The sequence below is a fragment of the Phyllosticta capitalensis genome (assembly GCF_038381095.1).
Source record: "Phyllosticta capitalensis strain CBS 128856 chromosome Unknown BKA78scaffold_12, whole genome shotgun sequence".
Classification (NCBI taxonomy): domain Eukaryota; kingdom Fungi; phylum Ascomycota; class Dothideomycetes; order Botryosphaeriales; family Phyllostictaceae; genus Phyllosticta; species Phyllosticta capitalensis.
This window is the reverse complement of record NW_027117450.1, coordinates 1,331,150-1,342,977: the sequence shown is the minus strand read 5'-3', so window position 1 is coordinate 1,342,977 and position 11,828 is coordinate 1,331,150. Positions and strand designations below refer to the sequence as shown.

General features: G+C 57.3%; 5 protein-coding genes across 5 annotated transcripts; 3 read left to right on the top strand and 2 right to left on the bottom strand.

Annotated features, from left to right (window-relative positions):
• Nucleotides 1-162: 162 nt before the first annotated feature.
• On the top strand, nucleotides 163-1,099 carry BKA78DRAFT_357298 (Clp protease-domain-containing protein; the record flags this gene model as incomplete). The annotated part of the gene is made up of 5 exons (XM_066892200.1): nucleotides 163-318; nucleotides 366-384; nucleotides 435-460; nucleotides 511-652; nucleotides 702-1,099. The coding sequence occupies 5 exons, from the start codon at nucleotides 163-165 to the stop codon at nucleotides 1,097-1,099; spliced, it is 741 nt and encodes a 246-aa protein (XP_066739400.1).
• Nucleotides 1,100-1,461: 362 nt separating this feature from the next.
• BKA78DRAFT_357297 (uncharacterized protein) lies at nucleotides 1,462-2,899 on the top strand (the record flags this gene model as incomplete). The annotated part of the gene is made up of 2 exons (XM_066892199.1): nucleotides 1,462-1,615; nucleotides 1,701-2,899. The coding sequence occupies 2 exons, from the start codon at nucleotides 1,462-1,464 to the stop codon at nucleotides 2,897-2,899; spliced, it is 1,353 nt and encodes a 450-aa protein (XP_066739399.1).
• Nucleotides 2,900-3,298: 399 nt separating this feature from the next.
• Nucleotides 3,299-7,770, bottom strand: BKA78DRAFT_327277 (RNA dependent RNA polymerase-domain-containing protein). The gene is made up of 3 exons (XM_066889500.1): nucleotides 5,539-7,770; nucleotides 4,081-5,491; nucleotides 3,299-3,988 (listed from the first exon to the last, which is right to left on the bottom strand). Exons 1-3 carry the CDS (start codon nucleotides 7,433-7,435, stop codon nucleotides 3,580-3,582), a joined length of 3,717 nt encoding a protein of 1,238 aa, XP_066739398.1. The 5' UTR covers nucleotides 7,436-7,770; the 3' UTR covers nucleotides 3,299-3,579.
• A 399-nt stretch (nucleotides 7,771-8,169) lies between these two features.
• On the bottom strand, nucleotides 8,170-10,524 carry BKA78DRAFT_357295 (threonyl-tRNA synthetase-like protein; the record flags this gene model as incomplete). Its single annotated transcript, XM_066892198.1, has 2 exons — nucleotides 8,170-9,057; nucleotides 9,109-10,524. The coding sequence occupies 2 exons, from the start codon at nucleotides 10,522-10,524 to the stop codon at nucleotides 8,170-8,172; spliced, it is 2,304 nt and encodes a 767-aa protein (XP_066739397.1).
• Nucleotides 10,525-10,779: 255 nt separating this feature from the next.
• On the top strand, nucleotides 10,780-11,663 carry BKA78DRAFT_334032 (Gar1/Naf1 RNA binding region-domain-containing protein; the record flags this gene model as incomplete). The annotated part of the gene is made up of 6 exons (XM_066890159.1): nucleotides 10,780-10,873; nucleotides 10,928-10,975; nucleotides 11,027-11,127; nucleotides 11,177-11,322; nucleotides 11,376-11,404; nucleotides 11,455-11,663. The coding sequence occupies 6 exons, from the start codon at nucleotides 10,780-10,782 to the stop codon at nucleotides 11,661-11,663; spliced, it is 627 nt and encodes a 208-aa protein (XP_066739396.1).
• Between the last annotated feature and the right edge of the window lie 165 nt (nucleotides 11,664-11,828).

The window sequence follows — 11,828 nt, the reverse complement described above, 5'->3', positions numbered from 1 at the left end:
CGAGGAGTGTGTGTGTAAGACAGCCGCCCTGGAGACGCGTCGGAGTGGTTGAGAGACGCGTGTGGCGCTAAGCCGGCGCGTTTGGCGAATGACGGAAGGCCCGCCGCGCTCACGGCAACCACTTTGCTGCCCTCACAACTCCCACTTACAACCACCACCACCATGTCGAGCTTATTTTCAAGAGCTTTGCGGCTCCAGAAGCTCCAACAAAGCTCCCGACTGGGCCTCCGCACCTTTGCTGGTCTATCGCGTGATGCGCATCTTGGCGCTGCCCCGACTCGAGGATGGACGCCGACACCCTACGTGACCGAGACGGTTGTATGTTTCCCAGCTTCACGCAGCTCGGGATGAAGCTGACTGAGTAGGCTGGCGGCTGGCATACCTGTGAGTTGACAAAAGCATCATCAGGAACACTGGACTAATGCGACTGGAAGACGACATCTTCTCCCGCTTGCTCAAAGTAAGGATTCCTCGAAGCGCATGGAGAAGCAACTGACATTCTGCTTCTAGGAACGCATTGTGTGTCTGAACGGACAAGTCGATGACAGCCTTTCTGCATCCATTGTTGCACAGCTGCTCTTTCTTGAAGCCGACAATCCAGAGAAGCCCATCAGCCTCTACATCAACTCGCCTGGTGGCTCGGTTACAGCAGGTCGCGAACCCAACTACAAACATGAGGCATCGGGGCTGATAAGGAATAGGACTCGCCATTTACGACACCATGACCTACATTCGCCCTCCCGTCACAACAATCTGCGTCGGGCAAGCTGCGAGTATGGGCTCCCTCCTTCTATGCGGAGGAGCTGCCGGCATGCGCTACTGTCTCCCGCACAGCTCCATCATGATCCACCAGCCGAGCGGCGGCTACGTCGGACAAGCCTCAGACATTGCGATTCACGCCGAGGAAATTCTGCGAGTGAGGAAACGGTTGAATATGATTTACCAGAAGCACCTCACGAAATCGCATACTCTGGAGGAGATTGACAGGATGATGGAGAGAGACAAGTTCATGTCGGCTGAGGAAGCCGTGGAGCTGGGATTGATTGACAAGATCCTCGAGAGGAGAGACGCGGACGAGAAGAAGGAGGAAAGCAAGTAGATTCAGCAATGGTGAGCAGGCCCTGCGTGGTAGCAAATAAATGCGCATTGGATTGAAGCCAGTCAACCTATGACGCGGGTCTCGGCGCCCCGGAACTTGGACCACACTTCCGATTCTGCCAAACCACCGCCAACTGCTCCGCTGCCTGTGAAGTGATGCCGCCACGACCACCTCTGCGGCGCCATCTTCATGACAATTGCCAGCGCCATGTATTGAATGGCCTACCCCAGCGCCAATCGCGGCGCTCCATCTCGCCAGACTCTACAGCGTTCGGCGGCTCAATTTCGTCAACTTCCGAGTCCGCGGACACCTCCAAAACCACCACCACACCATTCGTCCAAGATGAACGCCAGACCTGGCGGATGAGGGCAGACGGCAAGCGGAGACTCCCTCTGCCCCCAATTCTCGACCCAATCGCCATCTCGCAGCGCGAACGCTGGATCGAGCCAAAGAAGCCCGCCGCAGCGCCTGCTGAACGGACGCCGTTCCAAAAGAAGCTCCTCAACAATGCCTTTGGTGCGTCGACTGCTCCATCCGAGCTCTCACATCCCAATCCCAAAGATAAAATCCCGTCCAGAAGCTAACCTACTCCATCATCCAGCACACATGCTCAGCGCGCCCATCCGCACCGACCGCAAACTCGGCCTTGCGCTGCCCTCGTCTTTCCTCGTCCCCTTCCGCCCTCTGCGGCACCCCTCCACCGACGCCATCTGGCTGGTCCCCAGCGCCAACAGCGGGCGCGCCCTCGCGCCCACCAAGGCGGCCGGCTCGTTCAACGCGTGGGCCCTGGCTCGCGCCGCGCACCTGCGCGCCCTCGGCAACGCGAAGAAGGGCGCCTGGCGCGGCCTCACGGCCCCCGAGCAGAACGAGACCATGAGCTGCGGCAACACGCACGGTGCGGTCTGGCGCGCCGATATGGATGATGTGGTGTTGGGCATATTGAGGGAGAATGCGCGCAAGGCTTTGCGGTATGGTTTTGGCAAGCCCCGCGGTGGTGGCGTGCTTGCGCGGTTGTGGGAGGAGCCGGGGAAGGGCTTTGTGCCGTACGTGAAGGACGATGCGGGAGAGGGTGGAAATGCTGCTGCTGTTCGCGAGAGCAGCGTGGAGGAGGTTGAAGACGTCACGCATCCCCATCAAAAACCCCCTCAAAGAAGCCTCCCCGAGCAACTCGCCCGCCACCAGCCGCCCGCCGCTCTCCTCCTCCTGCGCTCGCTCAGCCCGCTCTCGACCGCGCCGCTGGACGCCGTGAGCAAGAGCCTGGACGCCGTCGACGAGCTGGTCAACATGCTCATCCACCACAAGCGCCACGTCCTCAAGGTCTTCTACCCAGGCTTCGTCCCCGGCCCGCACAGCAGGTGGGCGTACGTCGAGCGCGTCCAGCCGCGCCTGACGCCCAAGATACGGTATGGCTCGTGCCGGCCGGCCCTGGTGAGGTGGACGGCGTGTGCGGATATGGTTGATGAGGCAGAGGGCGAGGCGCTGGCACTGGCACAGGCAACATCAACACCACCATCACCATCACCAACCACCGCCATCCGAGACGACCACCACATCGACCACGGCGCCGCCCAACCCGCGTCCAAAGCCTCCAGCCAACCTCCTCACCACAGCCGCCTCATCCCCGTATACAGCCTGCCGGACCTGCTCGGCGGCGACGAGGCGCTCGCGACGTTTCTCGGCAAGCAGGGCGAGCGGCTGTGGGGACGCACCGGCGCCGTGCTGCTCAAGGCGGGGCCGGGGGCCGTCGGCGCGCTCGTGGCCTTGGAGCGGCTGCGCATGTACGTCGATGTGCCGTGGTGATGACGCAAGGCGGGACTAAGAAGAGGTCGAGTTGAGCGGATCATGAGGAAGGGGGGCGAGGGAAGGGAAGGCAAGCGTGGCGTAGAATAAGGGTGTTTGCTGCGCGTAGGGACATACCCCATCAATTGAGACAATTCGAGACTCATCGTCACCCACACACGAGCTTTTGGTGGCTAGAGATGTTCCAACCCAACTATTTTTAGAAGTTGAATCAATTTCAATTTTTTTTCGTGCTGTGACCCTGCTGACCGACCCAATCTAACAAGATAGCTACGTAGCTACCTACCTACCCACACGAATATATGAGGTACCAAAACACCTACACCTCCGTTGCTAGCTTCCAACTTGAAAAAGATTTGCCCGTCCGACGGTGCCTGGATGATGTGCCTGCTTGCTGGCTGGCTGGCTGGCTGGCTGTGTGCGCAATTTTGGAGTTGGGAACAAGAAGGCAAATGAGCAAGGGGAGGGGCATCGATCGCTATGAAATGTGAGGAGAGAAAAGGATATGGGAGATGAAAGGAAGTAGAAGGGGGAAAGGACATGTTCGATCTGTTTGAGCTGTGAGAAAGCACCCGCCCACATACTGTACCACGACAAAGAAAGGAAGAAAAGGGCCCATCCATGGTGAGAAATTTCGTTCTGACAACACGCCACCTACCTACCACACCATAACCTAACGCTCACGCCCTCAACTTCGCCCTCCAATTATCCAACTCCCTCAACACGACAGCAGCGGCAACATAGCGCCAACTCCTCAACTCGGCCCTGCGATCCCAGGCCCTGCCGCGGCGGTGGTCGGCGGTGGAGGAGGAGGAGGAGCGCTCCTGCATGCCGAGCGACAGGCAGGCAATGGCGCGGGCGAGGGCCTCGTTGCGGTCGCCGTCGTTGCCCTGCGTGATGCGGTCGACGGTGAAGGCCACGTCGTGCTCGAAGCGCTCGCGCATCTGCGCCGCCATGTTGCGCATGCGCTGCGAGGTGCTGTTGTTGCTCTTGCCGATGATGTTGCCGCCAAACACCTCGAGCTCCGACAGCGGGAATTGCGGGTGCGGGCTGAATTCCGACATGATGTCGAGGAGGTTGCTTTCGTAGCTGGCGGGGTGGTGCGGAGACGGGGTTAGTATTGGAGAGACGGCTTGGACGGGGGAGGGGTGATGGGATTGGGATGGAAGGACAAGACTCACGTATCTCGAATCTCCTTGGCCAAGTCCTGGTACTGCGCCCACTGAATCAGCTGCGTCTCGGTGCGCACATGCGCCCACACGCGTTCCATGAGAGCGCCGTTGCCGCGCACCCCGCGGCGGCCGGCCATCTGGAGCTCCTGGAAAATCTTCTTCTCGTCAATGGCGCGATACAGCTGGCCCAGGACGCGCTCGCTCTCATAGTAGCGATAGGTCTTGTAATCGGGGTCGAGGGCCTCGATGGGGTCCTCGTCGTCGTCGTCCTCGGCCAGCTCGCCGTCCTCGTCGTCCGGGAACACGATGCCCTTCTTCTCGATGAAGACGCGCGGGCCCGGCGCCATAAAGTCCGGCCGGATCATGTCGTAGCGCGGGCACTCGTTCATGTCGACCGGGTGGCCCGTCTTGGAGAAGTCGACGGCCGTGGATGCCATTTCGGCCAGCTTGAGGCAGTCTTTGCTGTGGGTTCCCGTTGGTTGGCGGTCGGCGAGTTGCATGTGGATCATGGCGATGCGGCCCAGCTGGTCCGTCTCCATGAATTGCACAAAGAAGTTTGCAATGTCCTTGCGCTCGATGGCGCGGCCGATGTTGATGGGATCCTTCTTCGTGTAGTCGGCCGCCTGCGATGTCATGTGTGGAATGAGGCGGCGGTCGAAGATGATGTTGTACAGGTCACCATCGAGGTCGCCGCCGCTGAGTTGGGAGGGCAGGTCCCGCGACCCCTTTTGGCTGAAGACGACGACGTTGTTGAGGTGGTTCAGAGGCGAGTCTGGAGGGACGTCTACCGGCCGCGCCTTTTGTATGTCGCCTGGATGCATGGCTGGCGAGCGCGTCACCACGACTTCTTCGCCCGTGTACACTGTCCGTTTCATTTTTCCATTGCTGCCTTGCCGCATGACGGTGCAGTAAATTTCGCCCTCCTCCAGGAAGCCCGTCTCGTCCATGATTCCGAAAAGCGTCACGCCCTTTTCAACTGGAATGCGGCCGCGGTGCTTCAAGTCTCGGAGATGAGACAGGGCGGCGACTTCGATGACGTGATGAAGAAAAGAGTCTTCGTTGAAGTAGAGGCCAATATCATCGAGAGCCTGGATGAGAAAGGGAATGTGCTTCTTCTCTCCAGTCAGGCCGTTCTCGAGAAACGTTGCGGCATTGACGGGCGACTTTGTGATCATGCGGAGCTCCTCGACGGCGTTGTGTTGCAAATCGAGGAAAACTTTTGCCGGCACACCCAGATCCTCCAAAATCTTGATGAATTGTCGATTGAGGTACATGGGCATCGACTTGAAATTGCCATTGCAAATTTCAAGCTCCACCATGCCCATTGGTGTGTCGCCGAGAGTGAATTTGATCATGGATGTGCGGAGGCGCATCTGTTCGCCTGGAATACGAGTATCGAGCGAGAGCATACCCTTGGCGCCTGGACACGGTCAGTCTTGGTTCAGTACAAGGCGGGGATATACCAACCAGCAAACCGAATCTGGAGACAGGTAGGCTTGCTGACATTTTGCCGCTCATATGACCTCCAGACCTTCTTCAAAAGCTTCGCGGAGATGGTTCCAACGCCGTCGCTAAATGTATGGCCGTGGTGGACAACGTCATTGATCCGCCTAACAGCCTGGGGAGGGATGGAGACGGTGTTTCTTGTATCGGAGAATGCTTGACCGATTCGAGCAGCGCATTTTGCCGGGGACTGAATCTTTGAAAAGTCACCAAGACCCTTGATGACCTCCGGAGAAGCAATCAACGAGCAAGCATTGCCATCAATGAACGGCGCCATGAACCAGCAAGTCTGTGCCCGTAGAGAGGAATGTGAGAACCCGAGGAACTGGAAACTATGGCCGCCAATGTCAATGTACTTGTTCAAGATGTCCTTGAATCGATTATGATATATTTCTGTCGGATCGGTCCTCGCCTCCGCACGGAACAAGTCTCCATCCTCGTCTTGGAATTGCACCCGGACAAAGTGGTCGGTGTGATCGGGATATTTGCGCAGGACTCGATTCGATACTTCGGCTTGCGGGCCTTCGAGGTAGATTCCTGTCGGAGTGATGACCACACGGTGTACGAGAGCCATGTGGCTGTGGCGCGAACTCAGGTCGTAGGGGGAGCCTTCGAGTTGGAAATCTTTGGCATACTGAACCAGGTCCCTTGTCAGCGTCTCGACAGAAAACTTTTGTGTTGAGATGTGCGGCCCCGCGAACTCCATGTGTTGAGCCAGCATCTTAATCGCATTAGCCGTTGCAATGTGGTCCTTTTCTTTGGAAAGTCGCAGGGTGGTTGGCAGTAGATGTATGATCTTGGCTGGCGGCAGATATGCGTTTCTGGCCAGACGCTCAACCTGAAATTTTATGGCAAATTTGAGACCGCCATACTGGTTTCCTGTTCGGAGCATGATTTTCAATTGGCGAAAGTCCTCCTCGAAAGTTGTCTCGGTCTTGGTGTAGCCCGGCGGGGTAAGCAGAGCTGTCGGCATGGCCGTGTTTTTTTGGTTAATCAAGTGGAAAAGAGGCAGCAAGTCTGCACGCTTCTCCAGAGTGATTTGATAGACCCAGCAACTTCCGACCACACTTGCATGGGAATCATCAATGGAAGATACGCGGGTGCGAGTGTACTTTTGATACTTGGGCTTGTTTGGAGCGGAGAAGCCGAGGCCAGACATGAGTCCGTTCAATCCCTCTCCCAAGCGATAGATTTTGGGCGGTTGTCTCAATGTGAACGTCACGGTCGGCTGTTCACGGGAACCTTTGACAATCGTGTCTACGGTCCAGTAGGGCATATCAATCCGGCATGTCGAAGAAACCCAATCGTCGGCGCGTAGGATCAGTGACACCAGCTTTCTGCCAAAGAGGACGACACCTCGCCTGTTGTCCTGAAAATGAGGTGCAAAGGCAGGCTCGGAGCCATCAAAGTCCCAAACACCGCACCAGAGCCCAGAAAAGCCAAAGGCGCGCGGCTGTTTGGCTTTATGGGTCAGAGTCTGTGCCGAGTTGGGCGTAATCTCAGACGGGACGTTTTTGGACTTTGCGCTCGCCTTTTGGAGTATTTTGGCCTCTTCTTTCCGTAGACATTTGACGAGGAATTCATCGGACTTGTGGTGCCCAGGAGCGAGTTTGATGAGTTTGTTCGCGTACAGCAGTCCAGGAAACGGATTGGCGGTGCCGGGACGAGTCTGGGTGCCGTAGTGCTTAATGAGTCGCCTTCCCTTTTCGGGGTCGACAATGGTGATGAAGGCCAGCGGGTGTCTCTTGACTTGGTGACAGTTGAAGGCCAAGATTCCGAATTCCTCGAGTATGGGTTTGAAGAACTTGGACAAGTCGGCCTCGCTAGTCTGCGTGGGAATGCCTTGAACAGCAACATCCATGACGCCGAATTAGATGCGAGAAGGTAGAGAAAAGAGAGACGGGTTTCTCAAGGGTATTTAGAATGGCACTAGCAGAGGCCAGTCATGACGAGGCTAAACAAGAGTCTGTCGGCGAGGAGGAGCGGTGACCAGAGCCGGTCCCGCGCCAGTCGGATACAGCCTGGCCGCCAGATTTCCCTCTGGAGATGATGCAATTGATGTCCGTCTTGGTCAAAGCAAGCAGTTGGGCACAGCAGGGCTCGACGGGTCTCTCGGTGGAGTGCAGGTAAAAAGCGGAGCGGGACGAAGTCGCGGTTCGTGGAGAGGCACACGGCGCTAAAAAGTCACTGTCGACGCGCCGCCCAGGGTCCACCCAGCGAGCCCCTCTCTGGATTTGTATTCCACACCAAAACTCGGAGGAAAACACCAGGTCAGATGTGCATGCCGTCCAAGTCACGATCACGGAACCACAACTTTAATTGGAAACCTGCAGTCGTCGAGGCTACGCATCTTGCTCGAGCCTTGATCCCGGCGCCCGCACCACCTCACAAGTCGTGGCCGCGCCCTTGTTGCTTGACCCACGACCCAACGCGCAAATGATACGCGTCGACCGCCTCAGTATTGTGTTCAAATGTTGGAATTCTGCTATTCGCTGCATGCCACTGACTCCGATATGACTCACCACCCCTCGCATAATTTTCAACCCAACCGGAATCTAGCAACTACTTTTACCCCTGCGCCGTGCCCCTGTCTACCTAGAGGGCGTTGACAAGCCCCCTGCTCTCCTTGAGTGCCACCAGCTTCTCAATCGCCACGTCCAAGTCCACCAGCTCGCCTCTCTGCTGCGTCGCCTGGTCGTCACGGTTGCGGATGTTGACCTTGCGCTGCGTCTTCTCCTCTGCGCCCACCACGAAGATGAAGTTGTACTGCTGCAGCTGTCCAGTGCGAATCTTCTTTTGCATCGTGTTGCCGCTGACGTCGACGTCGACGTTCATGCCCTTGCCCCGGAAGATGCCCTGCAGCTCGTGCACGTAGTCGTTGACCGCCGGCATGACGGGGACAATCAAAATCTGGCGCGGGCTGAGCCAGAACGGCCACTTGCCCGCAAAGTGCTCGGTGAGAATGGCAATGAAACGCTCAAAGCTACCGTAAATGGCACGGTGAATCATGACTGGACGCGCAGAGCCGGGGGTCAGAGGCTTCCTGGCCGCCTCCATGACTGGCTTCTCCTTGCCGTCCGCCGGCGCCTCGGCCTTGGGAGCAGGTGCAGCGGGCTCAGTCTTTTGCTCCTTGGGCTTCTCGGCCTTTTCAGCACTCATGTACTCGAGGTTGAACTGCTGGGGAAGCTGGAAGTCGAGCTGGATCGTAGCGCACTGGTGCTCGCGCTTGAGGGCGTCGGAGATGGTAATGTCAATCTTGGGACCGTAAAAGGCACCGTCACCAGGGTTGAGCTCCCACGCAGCACCACCTGCGGCGGTGAATTGATCCAGTGATTGCTTCAACTTCTCCTCGGCCTCGTTCCAGGTCTCAACGTCGCCGAGGAAACCTTCGGGGCGGGTGGACAGCTTCATCTTGAAAGTGAAGCCAAACTTGCCGTACACGGTCTCGAGGAAGTCAAAAAGACCGGTGATTTCTTGGCCAATCTGTGACTCATGAGTTGCCGACCCACACCATCAGATCAATTCCAAACCTACCTGATCTTCCGTGCAGAAAATGTGGGTATCGTCCTGCTGGAAACGACGCACACGGGTAAGTCCGGTCAAAGCGCCAGAAGCCTCGTTGCGGTGCAGGACGCCAAAGTCGGCAATCCTCATGGGCAGTTCCCTGTAGCTGCGCTCCCTGTGCGCAAAGAGCAAACAGTGACCGGGGCAGTTCATGGGCTTGAGCGCCCATGGGTCCTTCTCAACTTCAAAGGTAAACATGTCCTCCTGGTAGTGCTGCCAGTGTCCAGAGCGCTTCCAGAGTTCTGCGTTGTACATGTTGGGAGACTGAACCTCGGAGTATCCGCGCTTCCAGTACTCTTCGCGGAGGAATGCTTGCAGGGTGTTGTAGATGATCATTCCGTGGGGCAAGAAAAAGGCAGATCCGGGAGACCACTCGTGGAAGAAGAAGAGCTCCTGCTCCTTTCCAATCTTCCTGTGATCGCGCTTGGCGGCCTCCTCGAGGTACTTGAGATGCTCTTCCATCATCTTCTTCTCCGGGAACGATACACCGTAGATGCGCTGCAAAGAGTCATTCTTGGCGTCACCGAGGAAGTAAGAGGCGGAGTTTTTCATAATCTTGAAGAACTTGACTCTTCCAGTGTGGGGAACATGGGGACCACGGCAGAGGTCGATAAGAGGGCCGCAACGGTAGACAGTGGTGCTGGTTCCATCGGGGATCTTGTCCTTGATGATGTGCTGCTTGTACTTGTTGGTTTTGAACATTTCAAGAAGGTCCTCCTTGCTCAGAGTCAGGCGCTCAAACTTTTGCTTGTCCTTGATGGCCTTTTCGGCAACCTTTTCAAGCGGCTTGTAGTCGGTGAGCTGGACCGGCTCGCCATCGGGCAGGGCCATTTCGTAGTAGAAACCGTCCTCGACCGGGGGACCAATGCAGAGGTCACAGCCGAAGCGTCTCTCGGCAGCCTCTCCGAGAATGTGAGCGCTAGAGTGCCAAAAGACCTTCTTTCCCTCGGGGTGCTCAAAGTCCAAAAGTTCCAGGGTGCAGCTCTTCTCCAAGGGCCTCTCCAAGTCCCAGAGCTCGCCATCCACACGGGCGATGACGGTGCGCTCAAACAAGGACTTGCTGATGCCGCGGGCAATGTCGGCAGGGGAGGTGGTCCAGGATTCGCCGACATGGTTCTTTCCATCGGGCAAAGTGACGGTGATGGGCTCGCGGGGCTTGCCAGCAACATCTTGGTCATACTTTGCCTTGAGCTCCTCAAAAATCTTGATTCTGTGGTCAAAATAGGCGGGCGGAGGGGTCATTTCCAGCGGGCGACCATCAGCATCCTGTGCGGGCTTCTTCTTGTCCTTCTTGGGCTGCTGCTTTTTCTGGGCCTGTTCGGGCTTCTTGGCGTCTGAAACGGCCATGTTCTTGACGCCCTCCACGGCATCCTTGACGGCGTCCATGATGGAAAGAGTCCGGCGGGCGAATGAGTTGCAATTGGGTTGCAGAGGAAATCGTTGTGAATTCCTCTGGAGAGACTTGGCGAGGTGGCCGCGGTGAGCCCGTGACTCAATTCGGACCTCGAGCCGGGGGTTTTGCCGATCCTCCGACCCTCACCGCCCGCTAAGCAAAAATCATTTGTTCAACACCCGCGATTGAGCTCCACGTTCCGCGACTTGCACTTTCTCGGCCCCGGACTTTTCTATACCCGCACAACAATGTCATTCCGAGGAGGAGGCGGTCGCGGCGGCCGCGGCGGCGGTTCGTTTGGCGCTCGCGGTGGAGGAGGATTCCGTGGTGGACGCGGCGGAGGTGCGTGTGCGCGTATCGTCTGAATGCTGCAAGAGACTGACTGTTTGCCCACAGCTCGCGGTGGATTTGGTGCGCCCCAGGGCCCGCCTGATGAGGTCTTTGGTGAGTGAATCGTGTCGAGTTGCGCTCGTTACAGAGGCTAATTCGCATCAGAAATGGGCAAGTTTATGCACGCCTGCGAAGGCGAAATCGTCTGCGAGTCCATCAACACCAAGATCCCATACTTCAACGCCCCCATCTTCCTCGAGAACAAGGCAAGCGACACACTGGTCATGGCAAGGGATGGGAAATTGACAGTCGCAGTCCCCAATCGGAAAGGTCGATGAAATCCTCGGACCCGTCAACCAAGTCTACTTTACGATCAAGCCGCAAGAAGGCATCGTCGCGACGTCGTTCAAGCCCGGCGACAAGTTCTTCATTGGCGGAGACAAGCTGCTGCCCTTGGAGAGGTGAGCTTTGGCGCTCAAAAAATATCAAGAGCTGTACTAATGGTCATTTCCAGGTTCCTTCCCAAGCCCAAGCCTCCGGCGGGTATGACGTTCTTTTCCAGGGACCAAAGAATTACACTGACAACTTTGCAGGCGCACCCAAGCCCAAGCGTGCTGGCGGTGCCTCGCGCGGCGGACCCATGCGTGGCGGAAGAGGCGGTGCTCGTGGCGGTGCTCGTGGCGGTGGATTTGGCGGCGCCAGGGGAGGCCGCGGAGGATTTACACCCAGGGGTGGTTCCAGAGGTGGATTTGGCGGACGCGGCGCCCCCAGAGGAGGAGGCAGAGGTCGTGGCCGTTTCTAAACATTTGTGGCTCGGCTTGTCCTTTATGGCTCATGGAACGGCGTTCGCGGTCTGGGAGTGGTTTTTTCTACGTTCAAAATATCCAGGCGACGATGGTCTGGCAGGGGTTCTTGGGTCAGCAAGAAGACACGGCATCGATTGTAGTAAAAAAAAAATCCATGGATA

Coding starts and splice junctions, on each gene's coding strand:
- BKA78DRAFT_327277 (XM_066889500.1), bottom strand. CDS start 7,435: ATGGATGTTGCTGTTCAAGGCATTCCCACGCAGACTAGCGAGGCCGAC. Junction 5,492..5,538: donor TCTCCAGATTCGGTTTGCTG/GTTGGTATATCC, acceptor GACCGTGTCCAG/GCGCCAAGGGTATGCTCTCG. Junction 3,989..4,080: donor GCCAAGGAGATTCGAGATAC/GTGAGTCTTGTC, acceptor CCACCCCGCCAG/CTACGAAAGCAACCTCCTCG.